The 26,778-nt window shown below is 42.7% G+C and overlaps 1 protein-coding gene across 1 annotated transcript in view; it reads right to left on the bottom strand.

Moving 5' to 3' along the window:
- CNTNAP5 (contactin associated protein family member 5) overlaps positions 1–26,778 on the bottom strand; it is a 310,836-nt gene that overhangs the window by 34,696 nt on the left and 249,362 nt on the right. Inside the window, 2 exon segments of the mRNA XM_038421715.2 lie at positions 12,611–12,835; positions 14,789–15,028. Coding sequence (XP_038277643.1) covers positions 12,611–12,835; positions 14,789–15,028 — 465 coding nt within the window.

The following is a 26,778-nucleotide window of genomic DNA, read 5'->3' on the forward strand; positions in this document are numbered from 1 at the left end:
ATTCCTGCATGTACCACAAATGGCATTAAGAACATGAAAATGGCCACACTGGGTCAGACCAATGGTCCATCCATCCCAGTATCCTGTCTTCTGACAGCGACAAATGCCAGATGTTTCAGAGGGAATTAACAAGCCAGGACAGTCATTGAGTGATCCATCCCCTGTCATCCAGTCCCAGCTTCTGGCAATCAGAGGCTAGGAAAACCCAAAGCATGGGCTTGCATCCCTGACCATCTTGGCTAATAGCCATTGATGGACCTATCTTCCAGTAACTTATCTAATTCTTTTTTTAAACCTATTATAGTTTCGGCTTTCACAACATTCCCTGCAAATGAGTTCCACAGGTTAACTGTGTATTGTGTGAAGAGCTACTTTTTGTTTGTTCAGAGCCCTTCCATGGTTTCACTTTGAGAACCTAGAAGTAGGGGGTGGGTTGATGGCATCATTCATAGGAATGATATGAGAATCACTGGCTTGGCCATTCAGCTCTGACCCCCCCACCCCAGGCACCCCAAGTGAAACTCCTGACAAACCCTTTATCCATACAACAGCTGAACACAGAATGACTTCAGCAGACTATTAAACTAGTGTCCACACTGCCTTGATATTTCCACAGCATGTATATAAGCAGTAGTTAAGAGAGAAAATAATTAGGGAAGTTGATTAAACAGCGGGAAATAACATTAGTGAGGCTATTAATAATGCTATGCACTCAAAATCAGCTATTAAAAATTGTGTACAGAAAGCCCTTTGCAATGATGAATGTTCTGTTCATTCCACATCAATGGTGCTAGAGGGCTGTTTTCAGTGCCATACCCCACCAAATAGCTCCCTGTCAGCTTGCAGAATCCTGGTGCTGCAGTACTTCTTCCCCTTTACAGCTTGGATATTTAAAAATGAACGACCTCTCTCTCTGTTTGGAACAGCTGGGTAGGAAACCTGCTCCTTAATTAGCAGCATCTCCCAAGGGACGTTTACTCAATAAATTTACTCTTCACAGGATGTGCAGCTGGTGTTGCGAAATAACAGGACCCATCTTCTGAATCGTCCAGTGGCTTTTAACTAAGACAGTCTTTGCACATTTTTGGAAAGAGGGAGAAAAAAGGGCTATCGCTATTCGTTTCATGCATGTGGAAAATAAAGAGGAGAGATTGCCGATTTTGTTTTCCTGTGGTATCCTGTGGCTATTGCTCAGCTTTTTTTTGTGGTGCTGTCTTAAAGGAAAACACTAGTTATTAAATGTTAAAATAGCTAAATTAATGGACTCTGCTTGTACTTAGAGTCATGACCTGTGAATCCTATTTGAAATTTAAATGCCTCACCCCCCAAAGATTGGAGTGTTTGGATCTAGGGGTCAGATTTGTGTCTTTCCAAAAGAATAACATCAATGTATAATTGATTATTGTATTTATTTTGCTTTATAGGACGTAGTTAAAAAGTGCCTAAGTTAGGCTCTAGGGGCCCAATTCACCTTTGTTCTGCACTTTGTTTACAAAGACGTTTAGGCACCTAAAACATAGATAGGTGCCCAATGGAATTTGCAGCAGTGCCTAAGGAGGTTAGGAACTTGATTCCCATGTAAAGTCAATGAGCTCAGGATCCAGAAATGAAAAGAACAGGCACATACAAAGGAGGGGAAAAAATGAAATAGCAACTGCTTATCACTACAGAAGCCAGAAAATAATTACCCAAAGCTGAAACTAAAGCCCAAATAATTCCCCCCGCCTAGATGGGCGCAAACAACAGACTCCATCTTGCAAATACTTACGCATCTGAGTAACTTTACTCACATGAGCAGTTACATCGACTTCAATAGGAATATTCACATGAGAAAAGTTACTCAGATGTGTGTTTGCAGGCTTGTGCCCATAATACATAACAGAACCAAGCCATGCATGTGCTTGAAGCTTTGGAATGGTAGAACAAATAAATCCTTGGGAGATTAGGTCTGTGGGCAGAAGATGAGGGACAGACATACTTGCCACGGTTCTAGGCAATTTGTCATGTAAGCATCACTTCTAACATATATGGTGTGTGTATACATGTACAAGGTCCACAGTGTTGCCTAGTGGCTAGACCACTTGTCAGTGGCTCAGGAGACCTGGGTTCTGGTCTTGGTGTCACACTGGTTTGCTGGGTGACCTTGGGCAAGACATGTCCCTGCCACCTGCCTCAGTTTCCTCATCAGTAAAATGGAGATAATGATCTCAATCTCTTTTGTACAGTGCTTTGAGATTTACGGACAAAGACTTCTATATAAAGCATGGCATTGTTATTATTATTATATTTATTTCTAGTGAATTAATGAAGCTGCTGTTGCTCTCCAACAGGGCTGCAGTTTTAAGGATATTTTCCAGCAAGTGACTCAGTCTGATTAGGCAGAGCAGGACTCAAGGGATCCGCTTCACCCGAAAACTCCCTGCAGCCACACAAACATGCTTTCAAACAACAAGGTTGATTCCTTCATGTCTTACCCTGCACCAGCAAACTGCTTTATGCTTACACGTTATTTTTTCTTCCTTTTAATTGCTCTTAAGACACTTAATTTAAAAAATATGTATATGATAAATATTGGGTCTGATGCTGAAGTCCCTACTCTGTTAAAATACCTATTGTATGTAATGAGTCTTTCCAAGGACTTTAATAGGAGTTAGATCAGACTGGATGGTGTCCCAACCCTCTGTTTGCCAGAAGGTGGGAATGGGTGACAGGGGATGGATCACTTGATGATTACCTGTTCTGTTCATTCCCTCTGAAGTATGTGGAATTGGCCGCTATCGGAAGGCAGGATACTGAGCTAGCTGGACTTTTGGTCTGACCCAGTATGGCCATTTTTATGTGGTTTACTCATCTTTGCATTTAGTTATTTTGACTTGCATGTCTTTGATCTTACACTGGAGATTTCACTTGAAGTGTCAAGTAGTAAACATGTTTGCAAAAGCAGTCTGTTTATTCTCTCCTACACGAATACAGTGCTAACCTTTCATGAATGACTCATGGGGAGAATAGGCTAAGGTCCTCAGCTGCAGGAGACTGGTGGAGCTCCATTTACTTCAAGAGAATTACACCAATCTACCCTAGTTGTGTATCTGGCCTGTTATTTTCAAACTCAAGCTATTATCATCCATCCATTCTAGTTTCAATCTCTACAACACAGTCACCGTCCAACCAGGGATTTGCTTCACAGTAATTAATAATAATGTTCAGAAATGAGATCATGATGGAATATGAACTGAATGGGTTGGAGAGATGATACAGTCAAATTGTATATTTCATTATGTCTCTTGATCAACAGACGAAGCATCAAACTCAAAAATAAAAATCATATGTCTGTTTTCTTCAACCATCATGCTTCAACCATCATGCTTGGTTCACTGCCTATGAATGACTTGTCTGAGGTTAATGGTCCTTGCTTGTGTCATGGTCAACCATCATCACCCAACTGGTCATTACTCCCCTGGCAATGTCCTGTGCCTCTTATCGTTAGGTCCTTCTGAATATTGCCTAATATTTCATTGACTTTGCTGGCTCCTGAGCTTGGACAAGTCTGACTCTCACATCAGCAAGCCTGGCTTGATTTATTTCAAGCCTCAGGACAGAGTTTGAGTTTCACAGCCATCAGCAAACATACCACATATAAGAATAGCTTGTTCACAAGGTTTGGGGCCGTTGTGTCATCATACAAATGGTGATGACCAGCGAAAGGACGACATGGTTAAGAGCAGAACTCAAGAGGTCTGGGCTCAATTCCTGGCTCTGTCACAGACTTTGTGGTTAACGTCAAGCAAGTGACTTAATCTCGCTCTGCCACAGTTCCCCATCTGTAAAATGGGACCCTGATCTCACTTAGGGTTCTAGATGCTACCATACTACAAATAAATAATAATGGTTTCATCATGACAGCATTTCTATAGCAAAATATAGGCCACCGTATATTTCAGAGGAAATATTTGCATATTTCTATAATTTGTAAATTTTTCCCTGGTAAGATCTTGTAGATATCAGAATTTTCCTCAGCCCCTCACCAAATTTTGCCTTTTGCAAACTTCACTTATTTGCCTCTAAACATTCTTATGAATGTTCCAGTTTTATCATGCAAAAAGAGTCATCATTTGTTGCCAAAGATTTTAGTGTAAAGGGCTTCTGTGGGGGGGGGGGTGTCATTTTTTGGCCTGTTTGGCCTTTCCATATATAGAAATAAAGAAACACATAGTCTGCAATTTCACTTCAAATGTAAAAGCCTTCACACAGCATTTTACACGATGCTGGCTGAGGTCAGCTCCTCAAACAAGACAACAAGTGACCAAGGCAGAGTATCTGTTGCTTTGTCAGTCCCGGGATACTAGAGAAGCAAGTTCACCACAGACCAGGACACACCAACTCAAAGAGTACCAAGCCCTTTCAAAAGACAAGCCTGGAAGCTTAAATTCATTACTCTGCCAGACTCTAAAAATCATGGATTGAACAAAAGCATTCGATTTATGGCTTATTACAACAATCTGTAACCCACTAACCCCATCTTTTTTTCCTATAACTGCAGAGGTATTAACAGGACACTCTGCCTTGAATGGTGCCTTATAATAAGTGTTAACTACTTATGTTAAACAATCTGTTCCACCTTGCATTTTGCTGTGACACCAGGAGTACCTTTCCCAGACCTGAAGAAGAGCTCTGAGTTGGCTCAAAAGCTTGTCTCTCCCACCAGAAGAAGTTGGTCCAATAAAAGATCTTCACCCACCTTGTCTGAACAAATGACCTGTCATTTGCAATATACTGGCCAGAGGGTGTGTGTAGAAAACTGTCCTCTACTGGATGAGCTCTAGATGATAAAGGCCTATTGCTTGCAACAGTTAATGACTATTCTCTTTTCAGCTCAAAATCAAGTACTAGAAGCCTCTTTGTTTGCAGCCAATGGTCCTGGGTTTTATCCCAGATGCCAATATGTTCAGTGTCAGTCTGTATGTATGCAGCACACAAATTAGTTACAAACAGCTGCTCTTCTTTCTCCACTTTATATAATCCAATTACCATCCTCTAGCTGTTCCCTTTGCATCTCCTGGGCATCTGTTGACCATTCAGTAACCTGAAGTGTTCTGAATGCATAAAATATCTCCATGAATTGAGCTAACGAAGCCACCCTTTCATCTCCTTCCTCTTGGACAGCAAAAAAGAAATCTGTCAAACACTGTTCTTGGCTGAATGCTTTTGGCTGCCTCTCCTTTCAAATAAGTCAAATAAAATTTAGAAGACCATAAGCAAATCTCATTTGGATGCCTGCTAGTCAAGTCCCCCTACTGCCTCTAAGACTTAGTCACACTGGATTTCAGTAGAAACTTCTTGTCAACATCTCAATTTTCTACATACATGCAAGTGCATTCTCTGCACCATCACAAATTCCATGTTGTGTGGCATGGTTTTGACACGGAGACTTCCTAGGTTATGTACTTATTTCCTTTCCCATAGCATGGACCATATTTACACAGAGATTTACTTTATCTCCAGCCTTAATAGTTCTGATTCCCCTTCTCTTCTCCCTTGGATCATCTCACCTCCTATTTACAATTACCTGGACTGCCTCCTTTTCCATTCATGACTGCACTGTGTCATTACATCCCTCTAAACCCCCTAAAGATAACATCATTTTCCTGTGTTAACTAGAGCAATGGCTTGTATGAACAAACAATATCTGGAAAGTATTCCCGTATGTCCATGTGATTCAGCAGCTAGAAGCAGGGAGGAACCACCAGTGCCATGGTTCAGCCAGCTCTCCAGGGATAATCAGCAAGTGTTCATCAATCAGCCATAGACCACTGTTGGAGAGCCACTGCCCTAAACAAAACCATGGCCCATATGCCCCAATTTGACCTCTTTCCTCTACTCCTGCCTGTTAAATATGCCCTGTCCTTAACCTTAACCTTACCTGCCATGAGTCTACCTGTCCCCTAGTTTACTGTCCTAAACTCTGTGAGCTGCAATTTGATAGTGGGCAAAGTGCATCCTGTATCTAATTTGTAAAGACCATTGACATAGACTCTAAGGTGCCACAAGGACTCCTCGTTATTTTTGTTGATAAAGACTAACATGCTACTACTCTGAAACCTTTAGGCCAAAAGGCACTATAGATATATAATTATATTGCATTAGCACTCGAACTTATTAGGGTCCAATTCTGCCACGTTTCATAGTACCTCATTCCAAGCATGACTCTCAGAGTTAGATATGACTCAGTGTGAGTGATGGTGGCCCTTAATATGAGAGACAAAAGAAGTGGGAGGCTCAGCAATCGGTGAAGAAAGAAAGAAAGAAAGAAACCTTTCTTTCTTTGTGTGTGTATGTGCATGCTGATTTATTTTAACTTTGCCCTCAATTTACTGCTTAAAATTTATGTGGCTTAAAAATGATAAAGACTTTGCTCTTGTTAGGCAAAAGATGCTCCAGGTTCAACTAAACATGTTTGCAAGGTAACAGGAGCCTGCTTCTGACTTTGAAATGGAGGGAGGCTAGCATGGATTATTAGTTTATGAAAAAAATTCATCTGCAAAATGTCTGCTTTACATCTCTTGGACTTTTTTTTTTCCTGTGTGCTAATTTATCTGATACCTACCATGGGTTTATTTTTTTCCATTATGCATTTATTAAAAAGCCTGGCAGATTTCAAGGCCCTGGATGATAGGGCACTTGGGTTCACCTAGTTACAGCTCTTGTAAGCTGGAAATCAAAGAGCTGTCAGGAGAATGACTCAAGCTGCTTTCATTTGTACATTTGGTTTTAACTGATGTATTTTTTTCTATCTTTAATCTTTCCTTTGCAATTTCAGTCTCTCTCTCACTAGAGGAGAAATCGAAAAGGGAGCTCACTGGGATGGCAATAGGTACTGAACAGAAAAAAATCTCTCAAGTTCTTGAGTTCATGAGATGAGATGATAAATCCAGATAAATTTTCAATTGTTTTGGAATAGAGCTTGCGATTTTATCTCTTTACTTTGATGCTAACTATCTGCTGTCTTTCCGGATTAGGAATCACATGCCACTCATAGGAAAAGCAAAGTGGAAATCAAAGGTTTGAAGACACATTTCCTATAGATCTTTTCCCATCATGTTTATATTTCTCATCTGATTTTTTTTCCTAAGTAGGGAAGAGTAAGTGACAGGATATATCTGTGGAATTATCGAGCCTTTTTTCATCATAGTGAAGTGGGCAATTTTAATAGTGAGATCAAGATGGATAACAATGCTAAGGTGTCGGTTATTTGGTGGGATTGCTGAAATTTGCAATAGAAAGTTACATCAAACATTTGGCACTAGAGTGAAGAAATACATTTTCTTTCTTAGCAGGTGCCTGTTGTTGGATGCAAAACTCTTCATGTGACAGAAGAAATTAGAAAGACTAAAGAGTGTTGTATACCCTTAAACTATAGCAATACCCCTTATTGGTTTCTTCACTCAAAGATTTTCTCCATTTACTGCGTTACAACTCTCACTTAGGATATACTCTTTTGGGATACAATATAATCTAATTACCCAGTCATCCTTGAAGGTCAATAGATCTGGTGAATGATGTATGGAAACCATTTTGATACCTTTAATAAGGCAGAATAATGATTTTTATCCCGCATGGTAATTAATGGCACCTAGAATTTCTTTCCAGTTTGATTAATGCATCCGTGTCTCAAGGTGCAGGTGCTTTGAGGTCCCATGCTCCTTGAAAAATGACCAGAGAAAGGTGAATTTTGAAATGACTATAACTAGAGACCGGAGGCTGAGATGATGATCCCAAGGGCATAGTAGCCTACATAAAAGGACTAAATCTTTATATGAAAAAAGAAAAGATGCACAATTACATTATATAGGACTTAAAAAGATATAGATTAAAATTTTCAAAAACACCTATGTGAACCAAGAGCCCAAGTTTTACATAAGAACATAAGAATAGCCATACTGGATCAGACCAATGGCCCATCTAACCCAGTATCCTGTCTTCTGATAGTGGCTGGTGTCAGATGCTTCACAGGGAATGAACAGAACAGGGCAAATATTGAATGATCCATCCCCATTCAGCTAGTTTCAGCTTCAGGCAGTCAGAGGTTTAGGGTCACCAAAACCATGGGGTAGCATCCCTGCTCACATTGGTTGATATCCATTCAAGGACCTATCTTCCAGGAATTTCTCTTATTCTTTTTTGAACCCACTTATATTTTGGCTTGCACAACATCGCTTGACAATGAGTTCCACAGGTTAACTGAGCATTGTACGAAGACCTACTTCCTTCTGTTTGTTTTAAACCTGCTGCCTATTAATTTAGTCATGTGACCCTTGGTTCTGGTGCTTTGTGAAGAGTAAACAACACATCCTTATTCAAGTTTTCCACACCATTCATGATTTGATAGACTTCTCTCATATCCCTCCCCCCCTTAATTATCTCTTTTCTAAGCTGAACAGTCCATCTTTCTCAACTCTCCTCATACAGAAGCTCCCCTAATCATTTGTGTTGCCCCTCTCTGAACTTTTTCCAATTCTAATATATCTTTTTTGAGATGGGGCAACCAGAAATCCACTGATTTCTATCTTGGCACTATGATATTTTCTGGTTTCTTATCTAAACCTTTCCTAATTTTTGACAGCCGCTGCACATAAAGCAGATGTTTTCAGAGAACTATCCACAATGACTCCAAGATCTCTTTTCTGAGTGATAACTGCTAATTTAGACCCATTCATTGTATACATATATTGGGAATCGCGTTTTCCAGTGGGCATCGCTTTGTGTATATCAGCGTTGAATTTCATCTGCCATTTTATTGCCCAGTCATCCAGTTTTGTGAGATTCCTTTGTAATTCTTCACAGTCAGCTTTGGAACTATCTTGAGTAATGATGCATCATCAGCAAACGTAGCCACCTCACTGTTCACCCCTTTTTCCAGATCATTTATGAATATGTTCAACAGCATGGGTGTCAATACAGATCTCTGGGGGATCCCACTATTTACCTCACTCCACTGTGAAAAATGTCTCTTTATTCCTACCCTTTCTTTTCTATTGTTTAACCAGTTACTGATCCACTTATCCCATGTCTACCTACTTTACTTGGTGAGGGATCTTGTCACAGGCTTTCTGAAAGTCCAAGTATACTATAGCCACTGCATCACCCTTGTCCACATGTTTGTTGACCCTTTCAAAGAATTCTAATATATTGGGAGTCATGATTTTCATTTACATAAGCCATGTTGATTCTTCTCCAACAAATCGTGTTCATCTGTGTGTCTGATAATTCTGTGCTTCACTAGAGTTTTGACCCAGTTTGCCTGGGACTGAAGTTAGGATTTCCAGGATCACCTCTGGAGACTTTTATTTTAAAAGGCATTACATTAGCTATCTGCCAGTCATCTGGTGCAGAGGTTGATTTAAGTGCTAGGTTACTTTCCACAATTAGTAATTCTACAATTTCATATTACAGAACTCTTGGTTGAATACTGTCTGGTCCTGGTGACTTATTACTGTTTAATTTATCAGTTTGTTCCAAAACTGCCTCTACTGACATCTCAATATGAAAAAGTTGCTCAGATTTGTCATCTAAAAAGAATGGCTCAGGTGTGGGAATCTCCCTCACGTCCTCTGCAGTGAAGACTGATGGCCTTGTCTTCCTTGAGTGCCCCTTTAGCATCCTGATTGGTCAGTGACTCCACTTACTCTTTGGTAGGCTTCCTGCTTCTGATGCACCTGAAAAAACCCTGCTATTAGGGTTTTTTTTGTGTCTTTTGTTATTTGCTCTTCAGATATTTTTTTGGACTGCCTAATTTATGCTTTTACACTTGACTTGCCAGAGTTTATGTTCCTGTCTCTTTTTCTCACTAGGATTTGACTTAAAAATACATCTGTGAAAAATTTGATCTATAACTGCCTATTGTAGCCTGCAGCTTTTTTGGGGGGGGTGTCTATTTATTTATTTTATATATATAAATAAAAATTGGGGGTATATGGGTAGTTTGCGCCTCCATGATGGTGTTTTTTAAGTTTCCATGAAGCTTGCCAGCCTTTCACTCTTGTGATTGTTCCTTTTAATTTCCATTTAACTAGCCTGCTCATTGATGTACAGCTCCCTTTTTTGAAGTTAAATGCTACTGTGGTGGGTTTCTTTGGTATTCCCCCCTCCCCAAGTACTTTAAATATAATTATATTATGGTTGCTATTACTAAGTGGTTCAGCTATGTTCACCTCTTGGACCAGATTCCATGTGCCACTTAGGACTAAATCAAAAATTGCCTCACCCCTTGTGGGTTTCTGGATTAGCTGCTTCCAAGAAGCAGTCACTAATGCTTTCTAGAAATTTTATCTCCTCATCCTCATCCTGAGGCAACATGTTTCCAGCCAACATGGGGATAGCTGAAATCCCTCATTATTATTGGGTTTTTGCACTCTCTCTAATCTCCCTGAAGATTTCATCATCACCATCCTGGGCAGGATGTCAATGGGACTTAAGATACTACGTGCTTTAAGACATGTTTGGAAATGGGACTTCAGCTCCTGAGTCATTTAGATGCTTTTGAAAATTTTACCTATAAGCTCTCATGTTTCAACCAACCACTAACTGAGAGGAGCTAAGAAGAACCTTCTCCTGTGGGGAGTTTATTTCATAATTGTCCATTATGAGGCTCCAGGAACCTTGGTGCTGTCCACTATTGGAGACAGGATACTGGAGTAGATGGACCATGGGTCTGACCCAAAATGGTAATTCCTCTCTTCCTGAGTTATGATGGTTCCCAGAACATCATGTATCTATGCCTTACTCTCTGAGGACCTGATCTTTTAAGGTTCTGATCACCAGCATGATCTTATTGTGAGGGAAGATGTGTTGCCTAGTGGACAGAACAGTGAAGAGGGACTCGGGAGACCTGGATTATATTGCTGGCTCTGCCAGTGGCATGCTAGATGACCTTGGACAAGACACTTCAATGCCTCTGTGCCTCCGTTTTCCCATTGGTAAATAGAGATAATGATACTGACCTCCTCTGCAGCTATGTGGATGGCAAGTGCTGCAAGAGTTAGATAAGACTATTCATTATTTTTATCAATTCCTATTAACTTTGCAGTGTGTACTGTGCAAAGTTTCAATAGAGTATAAACATTCATTAGACTTTCAGACATTTTAGCTGTTGCAAAACACATTTAGCCTGGGAACACCTAGGATCATCATTCTCCTTAGTGACATAGAGTTATTAGTTAGGAATTCACCCTGCCATTCTGCGGGCCAGACAGGAGGGGAACATTACAAGGAGTGAGCAGTAGCTTGAACATGTTGGAAAAATTAGCCTGCAGTTGGGTTTAAGTGTTACTCGGTAGATGGCCGTTCTATGAACACATTATTTTCATAACTGAAAAGGCTCCTGAAATACCAGTGAAGAGTGTTACTGCTCAAGTCTGAGGGGAGAGTGCCCAATCCCACTTCACCAGAGAGTATGACCTTAATAAATAAGTTACCCAACCGGGACCAATCCTGCCTCCACCACACACTACTGTGCTTGGCAAATATCCCAGAGAAAGAACCAGTAACAGACAAGGAGTCACGATCACTTTTATCATTGCAAAGGACACAGTTATTCATAGTCCAGTAGCTTTATGGCAAGCATAAACCAGCTACAAGAGGGAAGCATAACGCATCTGAACATTATTTTCATTGGAATAATTTCCATTTCCATGACACTGAGAAAAAAAAGGACATGAGATAAAAATGATAAAACAAGGGGCAAAAGCCAGAAGAGGGATAGGAAGAAAATTATTCCACATGGAAAGTAGCACAATATCCCTCCACATTCTGTCCTCTTATCATCTAGCAATGTGGAAGTAGGGGAATTAGACGGGAAATCATTGAATCCCAAATATGCTTAGTAACCAATTCCCAAGTTTCTGTACTTGATACTTTACAGACAATCCAAAACCTGCCATGTGGCTGCTTGCGATATTTACCAACAGTGGGACTTTCAAAAGCATTTAAAGGATTTAGAAGCAGCAGTCCCACTGAAAATCAATGCGACTTGTGCTCCTAAATCCTTTGATGCCCCTGAAAACCTCCCTCAAATATTTTCTAATATCAAACAGATTTGCACCTGATGTGGTTGGTTAATGAAGCCAGAAAACCTCAAATTTTGCTGAATTTATTATTCATCACTACTCTGCAACTGGCCATGCTCAGAAGTGGTTCAAAGGGCACATGAAGGAGCAATACACATACCAGCAGAGGAGGTAAAAGATAAGACAACAGTATATACATGTGTCAAGTACATTCAGAGACTTTCTCATCTTCTTGTCTAGTAGGCCTAATAGATTTCAGCATGGGATAAATAGTAAGGAAATGTTACTGTATAGCCATGCTGAATGAAAGTCAAGGCACTTTTAAGCTCCAGCAACATGATTATTCAAGGACTGAATAAGTGAGTGAAGCACTGCATGCAAATTAAACTGATATAAGCAAAAACGATGACCACTTACATGAATTGAAACGGATAAAGCTGCAGCCACAGAATCCAGTTGAGAACAGCCCCAAATTCGGCATTGTCCCCACAATAACTATTAATACAGTCAGGATGGCATTATTGTAGTAGCATATCATAAAAGCTTACCATTTTTGGAGAGAATCACAGCCAAATAATCATGAAAGTAGGTGTCGATGTAGAGCAGGAGGCTTGGAGCATGTGCTGTCAGGAAGCTAAATGCAATGTTTTCCTTGGACATAATGGCGTCTGCATAAATGCCAGAGGATGAAGTGCTTGTATTTTTTGTCACTGGATAAGGCTCTTGGAAAATATAGGTAACTGAGGTGCCAGCTTCAAACACTGCAGAAACCTCTGAAAATAATGCATAAACCAAGGGATCTATTTCAGATGGTGCATTTTCAAATCTTACAATTGGACATAGGCCTGAACCAGACCATCAGATCTGCAATCCCCACCCACCCCAAATCTTTCTAAAGGTGCAGACGTGAATCTCTGATTTGCACTTCACAAGTCAGGCTGTCTGAGTAAGCCACACATGTCTCTGTTCCTGTGAGGAGCCCCAGAGTAGGGTAGGGGAAAGATGCACCTGGAGCTGTAGAAGCCAAGTACAGGTGCTTGAGTCATTCTCCATGGACGTGGCAGACACAGGCAAACCATCACAGAAGAGCATCTCTCAGAGAGGAGGATGCTGCAGAATGTTCCTTACAAATTCTACAATAAGGACTTCCATCTTGGCTTGCTTCCAGGCACTTGGAGAGACCCTCTTAGTACTTTCAGCCTGGTTGCTCATGAAAAACCACTGAGAATGCGAGCTGGAGCCAGACCCCACCTTAAACCATTGGGGTGGTAGCAGCAGAGTTCTGCAGGTCTGCTCTGGGTTTGAGGCCCTTTTGTCCTCTTTCTACCCTAGCCAACCTTTGAAGGACAGGCTAGAAATTAGCCCATATATGTTCCTTCCTTTAAAATAAACAACTATTAACAGTCCACATTTACAAAGGTATTGTAGCTAAGAGATATGCCTAGGTCTTAAGGAACTGAGAAGTCTAGCTATATGTGGCAGGTCCAGAGGACAGACTTTGTGTTTGCATCACATGCATAAAATGGTCTAGCCACAAAATATATTTAGATGATGACAGCAGTTGGAGGGTGACATCTTCTACTATTTACTGGATAGTCGCAGGCTAATTCCAACGGTGCTTTCCCATAGTATCTGTACCCACCTCTGAACAGGACACTGATATTTATTCAGTGTGTCTATTGTAACCTTAGTGCCAGATCTGCAATTCACATAAGTGGGCATAATTCCACTGAATTCCAGAGAACTAAGCCGATTTATACCAACCCAGTGATTAAGCATATGGTATTGAAGAGACAACCAAAATAAATATGCTCACATACAGACTGGCTGTGATTTAGAAGTAGAGGAAGATTATGGTGGATTACAATTGTGTTTTTTTTCCAAAACACATTTAATCAGTTCTTTTTCACGTATGGGAAACATCTGGTTAAGGACTTCTTGCCGTCACTTCCCTGAAACGTATCCTTTCACCCCGATCTCTTTTTTCCTGAGAACTGCCTGGATGGCGAATATATATTACACACAAAAAACTATGTTAAAAGAATATTATTAAGGATGCAAATGTTGCATCACTGATCACAAGCCTCAGCTTTTCCAGGAGAACTTTCCTTGTTCTGGGAATTCAGACCTTTTTCTTTAAGAGCATACTGCTGATGGAGACCTCCTCTTGCAGCATAGCCCAGAAGCAGCCTCCTCCTGCAGCAGCAGCATGCCCACTGAAGACACACTGAGCATTTCAGCCCCCTCACTATGCCACCTCTCTACTCTTAAAGGGGCAGCTCCCATTTTGCCTATTGTTTAATTTGTATCAATATTAACAAAAGACACAAATAAAACAATAAACCAGTATTCAATATTTTTCATAAATGTAGACAGCATGAACCTATTTCCATAACATCGATTCCAAAGACCTCACACAACATCAAGCACTCAAAAGTTAGGAAATGTTAAAATTAAGAGCATCTGTGTAACCTTAATTTAGCCCCTTTCTGCATATACATTATAATATGGCCTTTAATTACTAGATCACATGCTATTTTTTACATGGGAACATGTTCAGTAGCTCTGGGGGGATGACAGATGTAGAGTCTGGTCAATACTAGGAGTGTGAGGTGCTGAGGAAAAAATCTGCAGACATCCCTGGTGAGCTGGGCCTACTTGCAATTTAGAAACAGAGGTTGCCAAGAGCTGCAAGGAGAGTGCATGGAGCCAGCCATGCTGCCTACCTTCTTTGCAGAAGGGCCCTTCATAGGGAGAGCTGGTGCAGTCACAGAAATAACCGTTGTACTTCTCCACACATTTGCCGCCATTGTGACAGAGATTACCATAACTGCTACAGTGTCCCGGACAGCCAGGCTTGACTCCAGAGGTCATTTTAGCCCTCTCTTCCAAGTCCAGTTTCTGCCCATTTAAATGTAAAGAGCGGATGCATCCTAGGAAACCCTTCTGTCTGGAAGCCGTTCCCCCTGAAACAAGAGAGAGGAATATAAGGGTTTTGCTTTTGGTGACAAGTCTCCAAAGAAATGCAAAGCTACAAAGAAATACAAGCACCTCAGGACAGTCATAATACACAGCAATTACCCTACAGTAAAATTTTAAATATGTTTTCAGGGAATACAATGCCAAGTTGACATCCCTGGAGACTGAAGTCCTCTGTTGAGAACTCAATATGAAATGGCAATTCTTGCTGCTCCTTGTAAACGTCCCTTCACGCTGCACCCTCCCTGACCTGATCTTTCCTGAGAAATTTCATCCTGCTTTAAACTTGATTTTTTTCCCTCTTGGATGAGCAAATGATGAATGGTGACATCTACTGTTCTGCTAAGCTCTCTTCATCATATTATCTTGTCCTCCTAACCCATCCTCACCCAGTTTGCCTGTTTTATCCACTTGCTGCATCCCATTTAGACTGGCATTTAGACTGTGCCTTGGGGCATAGACCTTCTTCTTCCTTACCTATGTGCTCAGCATCTACCTCCTCCAGGTGCTACCGTAATACATATAATAGATGGTAATTGTAATCCTAATAACAGTGGAGTTTGCTGACAGGATACTAACTGGTCAGCACAGACAAGAACAAGTCATGTTTGGCATGGTGTCTGTGAGTCCTAGGTAAATGGTATTCAGGCCAGGTTTCCCCCACAACTGGCAGTCATGATGTTGAATATGACTGGTCCTTGTGTGCATGACCAGGCAGTTGTGCTCAGAATCATGTCATTTAACTTGGTTGTTAAAATAGTTTAAACATGATTAAATATCTTAGTGAAAACAAGCTCTCTGCGGTGTAAGGGCAGCTTAGTCTCTATGATTTATGGTCTAAATTAATAGTCTTCTTCTAACCACAAGTATACATATTTGTAACGAGGACACCTGTCGCCCGAGAAGTGGGCTGAGACACTAATATCAATGAACGACAGCAAAAATAGTTCATAGTAAACAACTCCATTTAATATTCTGTTCAACAGTTTCCAGTGTTTTGCTACTGAAACGTCTGCGGCTTTCCCATATCTTCACTGAGGCTGCAGTCTGTATTTCTGTTTCAAGAGCAAAATATCCTTTTCAGACCAATTATTCTTGCTGTGAAATTTTGGACTTTTGGCAACACAACTCTGAACTAAGAGCCATGAAAGAAGTCACCTTTCCAGACTTACTCACATGTAGATGTTGGTCCCAATGCCACGTAATCAGGTAAGTGTGATCAGAGAACAATATATCATAAGATACTTTTGAGATGGACTGCTTGGCGATCAGGGTGTGTTTTGCTGTATACTGTTCAATTAACGTAGCACTTCCACAAATTAAGAGAGAGATGTGTGGGGGAGAAATCTCAGAGAAACCCTATCACTCCACCCTATAGTACTGGCTGATGCTTTGCTCTCCTGCATATTAACAGCAGGAATCCATAGGCTCTGAATCTTGATAGGGATAATTTAGCTCTATACAGCATGAGTGTGCCTAAGAGAGAGATTGATTTTATGTGCTTTTTATCTTTCATTATGCTCCAGATGATAAAGGCATTTTCTTGAAGAGAACAAACATTTACAGATTCTTCTTTGGACCAAATTCTCTCTTCCAATGCACAAGCACTGGCTTCCCCTGATTTTAAAGGGACACGCATCTAAGGACGAGAATTTGGTCATTTGTGTTTACTGTGACCTGCATGAATGGCCATACCCAAATACCTGCTCATTGGGGATTATGTTCCAATTCCATGTGTTGGCCAGAGAACCACCCCCAAATTTCTAAAGCTAAGCCCAAAGCGCTGAACCAGAAAGAGTGTCTGAGATCCACGTCACCCTTGCCTCTCTTTGTTTTCCTACGGACTCCCCTCTCCTAAGGAAAGGAAGAGGGGAGAGGAGTTTTCTTTGGTTTGTTTATTTGAAGGACCTCCCCCTTGGGCATCCGCCGGCAGGGGAGAAAGACATTAAAAAGGACGAGAAGTTGGGTCTGGAGGGGACTTGAGGGAGCCCCCACCCCCCTGAAAATGGTGAAGAATGTGGGCATAGCCACACGTGATATAAGGGTTTCAAAAAAAGCTTTAGAGGGGATAGAGCCCAGTTGCTCCGTGCAAGATGGAAGCGGCAAAGTGGTACAAGCGCTTAGCAGGGATGCAGCACCAGCAACCTGCTCAGCAACAGCAGTTCCAACCACAATTGCTGCAGGCATGGGCCACACAGCAGCAAGTTCAGATCACACAGCAACAACAGCTGCTGAGGAAACTGACGGCCCTGAAGCCTTCCTAGCTGCATGTGAGCAGGTGGCACTAGCAGCCCATTGGCCCCCAGAACAAGCAGCTTTGATTCTGGCCCCATACTTGACAGATCTGGCCCATGAAATTTATCGTAATCAGGATTTAGAGAGTGCAAAAGACTACAAACAAGTAAAGTCTGCCATTTTGGAGTATTTGGATATTTGCAAAGAGACCCACCATCAATGGTTTAGAGTCGAGAACTACCCTAAGGGGGCGAGACCCCAGATCGTAGCGCAAGGGCGCAGAAAACACTTGGAAGTGACTCCATCTGGAGGAGCAATCAGAGGCCCAGGTGACCAAAGCCATCACAACTGAACACTTCATAATGATATCACCTGTGAAAGGCAAGGAGTGGGTACTACGGCACTGCCTGAGGACATTATCAGATGTGGCATGGCTCACGGAGGACTTTGTTGAAGCTGAAAGATCATTAGAGACAGAAACACACAAGGCCTCCATAGGGTGGGAGACCACTGAGGGGGCCGGGATGAGCCAGAATCAGCAACAATCTCTCTGAAGGACCCAGCCCTGAAAAGATCCTTCTACCTCTTGGACTAAGAGTAGTCCCAGCAAGGCAAGGTCCTCAGGCACAGATACATCATCATCCATGGGACTGCCAGGCACCTCAAACAATGGGATCAGAACTTACAGACCAGGGTCTCGCCGCCACAGTTGCCACGACCAGGCCCAACACCACCGAGGAAAGATGCCAGAAGCACCAGCCATTTAACATGCTATTCTTGTGGGCAGACAGGACACATAAAGAGGGAGAGTTCCTCTTATGGAATGTGAATATGCCCAGGGCTGGACAACAGAAACCTGGACATGGAAAAAGACACCGCCCCTAAGTTGACAGTACTGGTGATGGTCCAAGGGAAGAAGGTTCAAGGATTCTTAGATTCCAGTTGTAGTCAGTCAGTGGTTCAGGCCTTCAGGGTGAAAGATGACAACTCCCCTAAGAATACAATCTACCTGCATAGTGATGTCGAAACCTACCTGAGCCAGCGGCTACCATTGACAAGGGGAGCTCATACCTCAGTGGTAATGATAACCCCTAGCCAAAAAAGTGTCCTACCTCATAATCATAGGGCAGCGCTGGCTTTTTTTCTAGGGAGTCTTTAATGCACACGTCTGGAGAGTGAATGAGAATCCAGACCCATCAGCAAAACCAGATCCCTGAACTTGGTGGAGCCAATGATCCTGAAGAAGGAATGTCCTAAGCAACATGGCCTCCGACGCCCACAGGGAAAGAAGAGGTAAGCAGTCAGAACCTGGGAACCCTATTACAGAGCAGGAATTTTGTGCACAGCAAAGGAAGAACCCTACACTGAACCACAGAGCGCTTGTATTGAATTGAACGGGATCAACAAACTGGGGTAGTGAGCGCCCAGCGGCTGGTGCTGCACGAGTACCACTGGGCGGTGTCGCAGCTTGCACATGATATCCCCATATGCTGGACGCCCAGGGAAAGAGAAGACATCATCTTGGGTATTTGCCCAATTCTACTGGCTGGTGGTGCATCATGAGGTGAGAGAATACTGTTCTTCCTGCCCAGAACGTCAGCTGGACAGCAGTAACAGGACCCCTAAGGCACCCTTGGTCCCTCTGCCCTTGATTGAAACACACATTGAGAAAATCAGAATAGACATAGTTAGGCCCCTAGAAAAAACTGCCTTTTGGCATCAGTACACATTAGTGATTGTCAACTATACAACCAGGTACCCGGAGGCTGTTCCTCCGCTCTCTGTCAAAGCTACTGCGATCGCTCCAGAACTCTTGAAGTTCTTCTCATGCGTGAGATTTCCCTATGAAATATTAACAGATCAAGGCACTAGCTTCTCCTCCCAGCTGATGAGTGAATTATGCTCCCTTCTGAAGGTCACATTCCTAAAAACCTTGGTGTACCACCTGCAGACCGACAGCCTAGTATAGCGATTTGATAAGATGCTGAAGCGAATGTTGAAATGCTTTGTCAGTGACAACTCCAGGCAGTGGGACCAGCTACTCTCACCATTCCAGTTTGCCATAAGGGAGGCTCCACAAGCATCTGTGGGGTTCTTCCCCATAGCTGCTTTACGGTTATCAAACTTGAGGAATTTTGGACTTGCTATGAGAAGGTTGGGAGGAACAAGATGTAGGGGACTTAAGTGTACTCCAATATATCTTACAATTAAGGGACCAACTCATAAACATAGGGGTGTTCAATAGGCAAAGAGAATTTGAGAAAGGCCCAACGCACCCGGAAAAAAATTACAATACAGGGACACCTATGGACTTTCCACCCAGGCGACCGTGTCCTGTTGCTACTACTCTCAGCCAAGTCTAAATTAATGGCCCAGTGACAGGCAAGTCAGGCCGGCATATTAAGATCTATCATGTGAATCTTCTCAATCATTGGAAAATGTGGGAGGCCCTGCTGGTAACTTCCTTTCTGACTGAACCTGAATTAGGGACCCAAGTACCCAGTGTCCAAGAACTCATAACATTCCCTGGGCTGAGGGGCTCTTCCCTGGGCAAAGAAAGTAGCTCCTTCAACTGATTGAGGACTTCACAACGGTATTCTCCATGCACCCCGGAAGAACACACTTGGTCCAACATCATCTAGAAATCACCCCAGGCCAGCTGGTCAGGGAGAGCCCTAGACCACTGCCACAGAGGATGTGGGATACAGTTTGAGAGGAAGTGCGAGCAATGCTGGAGATGAGGGTAATTGTGGAACCAATAGTTCTTGTTTGGTTCGGTTCTGCATTGACTTTAGACAGGTCAATTCCATCTTGAAATTCAATACTTACGTAATGCCAAGGGTAGACGAGTTACTAGAGCAGGTGGGAACGGCAAAACACCTGAGCACTATCAACCTAACAAAAGGGTAATGGCAGATTCCTTTATCCCCTTCCTTGCAAGACAAAAAAAACTTTCTGCACCCCTTTTGGGCACTTCCAATTCAAGACTATGCCTTTCGGCCTCCATGGAGCTGCTGTGACTTTCCAAAAGATTATAAATAGGATTGTCACCCCCCACAGCAATGTGCTGCTGCCTACATAGAAGTCATCCTCTATAGTCCTATATGGTAAGACCACCTATAGTACTTAAAGGCTGTATTAAAAGCTCTCCTGGATGTGGGACTTATGGCCAATCCTTCTCCCTGTTAACAGATCATGCTCCCCTATTCTGGATCCATGCCATGAAAGACACAAATCTATGCACAATGAGATGAAACCTTTTGCTACCACCCTACAGTTTCAGAGTACAACACTGGATGGGAAAGGACCATGCTAATGCTGATTTCTTTTTATGGGAGATTTGAGATGGAGACAAACTGCCCCAGAACAGCTTTTCCAGCTTGAAAGGTGGGGTATGTGAAGGGAGAGGAGAATAACAAACTCTTCTCACATCATCACTGAGATACATTTTAGACTAAGCCCAAGGGACTGACCCAGGAATACTGCCTAAGATTTAGGTCACCCTTGCCTCTCTTTATGTTCCTACAGACTCTCCTCTCTAATAAAGGAAGGAAGAGGGGAGAGGATTTTTTCTTGTGTTTATTCAAAGAACACCCCCTTTCGGCATCTACTAGGGTGCAGTGGGAAGAAAGACATGATACAGGATCGGAAGCAGGGTCTGGAAGAGACCTGAGGGAGCCCCTGCACACCCCCCTACAAAGCCATAAATCCAGTGTCTTTATAAGTCCATAATTCTAGTGTCTATCAAAGTTATGAATTTAAGCTTCCAGGTTCATCTTTTGAAGGTATTGGGTAGGTTTCCTTTGAGGATAAGAACTTAAGGGTCAGATATGAGTGATTGCTTTGTGAAAAGTGTTCACCCAAGGGTTATATGGTATTTTTGACCTTATGCATATGATCTGAATCTTCTCCCTGACCCAGGGATATTAGCATGAGGTTCAAACCTGCAAACAATAGGGCTTGGGGAAACACTTTGCTAAGGACGTGACAGTTGAATGAACAACTTTTGCTGGCACAACAGGTTTATGCAGCTCGGTCTTACTGAGCAGTTCTGAACAGCCAAGAAGAAGCCTTTGGGGTGGAAGGGAGCTCATGTCAATGCTTCAGCAGCAAAGCATATGCAAATCAATACTGTAGCTTAGTGGCACAAATGGCTAAATGACTTAACACTCTTCAAGGATTAGTTGTTCAGGGCTTTGTTTAAAAAACAAAGGATGTTTTCTTTTGGCAAGAGATGGCATTAGGGAGGATGTAGTGGAGTGAAGGACTGTTGGGGGACCACTTTCTTTTTATAATATAGACACAGAAAAGTGTGTGTGAAGACAAGGGTGATTTTCATTATCTTGTTGCAGAAGGACTTAAAAGGCAGAGGGAAACAGGTGGCATTATGCAGCCGAACTACAAGCTCTACTCAGTAGCCTCCAGCCAGCTAAAAGAAGCAGTCTGGAGGCACCATAAATTAAGCATAAAAGAATCCTCCAGTTTGGAACAGTACATGTAAGGACAGGAGTTCAGGAGCCTAGCGCTATGCTGTGTAACATGGTCAATAATGCTCAATGTTATGAAATTTACTACAGAATCTACGGAATGGCCAATAATGAGGGAAGGGTAAAACCAAACAGAACCATAGAACTGTAGGGCTGGAAGGCACCTTTAGAAGTCATTAAGTCCGGCCTCCTGAGCTGAGGCAGGACCAAGTAAACCTAGACTATCCCTGATAGATGTTAGTCCAAAATGACAGGGATTCCTCCAATGAGGGAGATCTCCCCTGGAAGCGTATTCCAGAGCTTAACTACCGTTAGAGCTGGATTTTTTTCCCTAATATCTAAACTAAATCTCCCTTACTGCAGATTAAGCCCATTACTTTTTGACCTACCTACAGTGGACATGGAGAACAAGTGACCCCAATCCTCTTTTTAACAGCTCTTAACGTCCTTCAAGACTGTTATTAGGTTCATCTTCTTTGTTCTCTTCAATGTTCTTTTCTGAAGACTAAACGTGCCCATTTGTTTGTTTGTTTTTTAAACGTTTCCTGATAGGTCAGGTTTTCTAAACCTTTTATTATTTTTGTTGCTCTCCTCTGGGCTCTCTTCAATTTCTCCACATTTTTCTTAAAGTGTGGTGCCCATAATGGGACACAGTACTCCAGCTGAGGCTTCACCAGGGCTGAGTAGAGTAGGACAATGACCTCCCATGTCTTACATATAACACGCCTGTTAATACACCTCCAAATGGTATTAGCCTTTTTCACAACTGCATCACATGGCTGATTCATAAGCAGTTTGTGATCCACTGTAACCCCCAGATCCTTTTCAGCAGTACTACTGCCTAGCCAGCTATTCCCCAATTTGTAGTTGTGCATTTGATTGGAATATAACATTTGCATTTGATTTGAACATAATGGCTCCAGTTCCTGGTTGCAGTTGAGGAGCAAATGGTGCATCTCAGGATTATGAGAGGAATGCAAAGAGAACTCTAAGTCACCTCTACCTTCTGCCAGTTCTGGGCTGCTCTGAACCAGGCTTGTCCCCCGGCAGAGCAGTACAAAAGCTTTATATGGTACAGTCACGTCTCTGGCTTTGTATTCTCTCTTGAAGATTATGAGGCTCGAACATGCCCCTATCCTTGTACAGGAATGCAGGGAGCTTCCGTCTCTTTCATGCTAGTTATGGCCATGTTTACACTGAGTGGAAAATGGGGACTGATCTTTCTACTCACCCCTGAGGCAGAAAATACCCCCCAAGGGAATAGGGGAGGAGACAAGGACATGCCCTCACACCCCAGCCAGCTGAGTGGGTGGGCTGAACTATCCAAATGAATAGCGTAGCAATTTCACTCCCCTGAATCCTCAGGAGGGACAATCTCCCCTTCTCCCCAAGAGCATGCAATGTTCTGGTATGACCCTGCATGACCCTCAGTGCCAGGCTTAGCACAATTTATACAACCTGGCCTGCAAGCTTGTTCCTTGTTTGCCCTTTGCATTCTTAGTGACATGTCTCAGAATCAATCAGAAGAGTATACACAGGTACAGCAGGTATGAAATTCAATGGGCATTGGGCACATTATTTCCTTGGAATCCTTTGAAAGCCCAACCCTTGTGGTTATGAATTTACTGAGGTGCTAATAATTCAACACTTAGGGTCATAGACTCATCTGACTGGCAATGCATACTCTACATGTGTGTGTGTGTGTGCGTGCGCGCACACACACATATATAAAATCATATCAGTAGCATGCCACATATTCTGTGTGTACTGACATATATCAACTGCCCTTTCATTATTATAGCAATCACAGTTGGAAAAGAATCCTTCTGGCACTATCTAGGTAACTTATACAGTATATAAACCATGTAACCCAAAACTATTATTAGGTCAACACGTTTGCACCTCCCCTATTAGGCATAATTAATAAGAACGTTGTCCTAATGAGGAGGGACTGTAATTGAGTGCAGTATGGCCACTAGTGGGATTGTTAGATGGTATTGTCATAATGAGGGATGGAACAAAAGCAGAAACTTCACTCTGAATCCCTTCACCTTTTGTTTGTGGGTATGTGTGTGTGTGTGTGTATATATATGTGTGTGTGTACAGATTGCAAGGTTTGGATTTGAACATTCCCCTGTATTTTCCCTCCTGAGGATGAATGCACAATTGGAAGGGATTATTTTCCAGTTTCCACTTTGACTGCATCCAATACCTCATGAGGAGAGAGAGAGAGAGAGAGAGAGAGAGAGAGAGTAGAGGTTTTGGCACTGTCCACCCCAAACCCTAGAGCTGCTACAGTTTCCAACCCAAAACCTAAGCTCGTGGCTAAGATTATTCTGAATCTGAACTCTGTGCTTGCTCCACCTCTCTATAGACACTGTCTCTGGAGCACACCATACTGAAAGACTTTCTAAGCATTCATGACTGACAACTGTCACTTTGGCTGTGTGGAAAAGGACTTTGTTTTGCTCTGGAGGCAGAGTTAAAGCACAGAATTTAACACAGAAGCAGTAATATAAAAACTGTGATTCCAGTAGTTTCCTCCTTACTCCAGGCACAGTGTAGCAGTAGCTTTAGTATTATTTAAAACTTGGGAGGAAACATCCCAACTTCACAAAGCACCCATGAATATCCTCCTGTCACCAGGATGTGGCACTCACCTCTTGCGAGTGCCCCTGGCTGAGTGTGTGTGCCTGCACTCTCTCTCTAACTGCAGAAGGTCTTCGGCAACTGAGTCCTCTGGCCGAGACTCACTCTGTGGAATGAGACCCGCAAAACAGACCTGTTGCGGGGTAAACAGTTCAACAGTCTTTACACCCTCTCAGTGATCGAGCCGTACCCCCAGGGTTTCCTCCCTGGAGGCAATGTCTTCACCCTCTCTGGGCCTTTCTGGCCCCAACTCTCCAGCTGGGCCATCAAGTACTTAAGGCCCACTTCCAGGGGTGTATCAAAGTCCAGTAGAGTCCAAACAGTTCACTATCTCTGGCCCTATTCAGTGGTCTTCAGTCTCGCCTCTGAGTGTCAGGCCTCTCCCCTGTGGCCAGTAGGACAGAGAACGTGGGCTTGATCATGTCTCCGGGTCCCCGCCCAGGGACGCTATAGATAGCAGCCAGATGCCACTGCTTCCTTTTCCACTCTTTGTTATGCTGCTACAGCACCATGGGCCTCAGCACCTTCACCAGTGGTCCACCCTCACCTCAAGGCATATGATGAACAAGTCCCAGCAGCCAGCCAGGAGCTCTATCTTACTCCCCTGCTCCTTGCCAGCAACTGAGTTGTCCATGGTACTACAGCTCCCTTCAGCTAGCCAAGAACACCACTTGTACTTCCCTGGCTCCAGCAAGGAACTACTTCTATTCTGAACTGCAGCTCCCTTTACATGGGTCTGCAACCCTCTGATTGGCTGCTCCCTGCAGTCTTTCCCTGATTGGCTGCCTCCTGCGCAGTCTCACTAGGCCAGTTGGAGGACTTAGCTCTACTGCTCCTTTCTGGGACGGGGTGTGGTAGGACCCTGAGGGTTCCAGCAAGGGGCCTTTGCCTAGTACACCCCACCAAACCTCCATGATTCACTGACTGATTGGGGAGCCCACAAGAGCCCAACAACAATTTCATACATAAGCAAAGTGACAGAGTGGAATTCCAAGTAAAAGTAAATGCTTGTATACTTCTCCCTTCCCACACCCCAAAACAATACCTGAGGACATTTTAGGAAAGAAACCACACTAGGGACAGGAAATGCATGGCAGATGTAACCTCAGGAGGCTGCACGAGCAGCCGCTACTGTGAATCAAACACAAATGAAGGATGGTAGAGCTGAGTTGAACTGACAACAGGTGGAAAATGTAGAGGCAAGGAAGAAATGCCATACTGAGCCTAGTTTCAATGTGCTCCTCGATAGCCGATATGAGCATACACATACAGGAGCTGATTCTTACATACAGCAATTCCCCTTTAAAGCCCCCTTTATGCTATCAGAGCATTGTAAAGTGGCCAGAAATCGCTCCCTGGGTACATCCAATAGACAGCCATGTGAAGCAGCCTTAATGTTTAAACCAGAATTTGAGCAGTCAGTTGCATGGACTCAGAATAAAAGGAACACAAAGGTAGCTTAATGCTACCTGAGCCTGTTTCCCTAAGCTCAGGAATAACATGACTGAGATTCAGGCCCATGCCATGTACATGGTACCATGTCTATGGATATGGAACCATAAGAGCTGCAATAGTCAGTTAAAAAGAGCAAACCGAGAACTGAACTTTATTTGAAAATCTTATGTATGAGCTGAAGCTTAAGAACATGCAAAGCACAAGGGTTAGAGTGGGAAAAAATATAATGGTGGGATCATCCTTAAATTCTACTCATGATCTCAGAGTGGCCGGATTTTTCTGCTGAAATGATCAGCAGTGAAACATATTAACAATATTGACACTTGAAGTGTGGTCATTAGACTCCAGACTTAAGAGTCCACTGAGACAAACAGGGGAAGTCCACACCTCAGACGCCGAAAGACATCCTTGGAATGGGTCGTTATGTGAGGGTTCTCTGCACAGCAGACACTTAATTTCTGCAGAAGAGAACGGCACTGCCAGAGCAGTGATACATAGGGCACACTGCCAAATCCTGGCTAAATACCACTAATAGCTCTATTAACATTTCTGAAAAAGGCTTTGGTTATACATTCCCACAGAGAGACAATTCTGTAAATATCACTAGGTAATAGCTATTTTACAGATTGATTTTAAGCCAAACAACACAAAACCCTAAGGGGAAAATCATGCCATTGCTTACAATCCTAAAAGCATAGCCTTTCGTGTGTATGAGGGCAGGATCTGTCCCTAAAGTTACATATGGTAAATAATAGACATTATTAGCTTAGCTAGTGTAAACTGTCATAGCTCCATTGAAGTCAAGCATGGTTTGTGCAAACATCTCCCCAAGTCCAAAATTTTGCCAGTGCAATTTCTCAAGGCCACTAGAAACTAATCTTAGACTCCAGACTTCATTCTACTTGTGTGAT

This window comes from Dermochelys coriacea, chromosome 11 (genome assembly GCF_009764565.3).
Source record: "Dermochelys coriacea isolate rDerCor1 chromosome 11, rDerCor1.pri.v4, whole genome shotgun sequence".
NCBI classification, from domain to species: Eukaryota; Metazoa; Chordata; order Testudines; family Dermochelyidae; genus Dermochelys; species Dermochelys coriacea.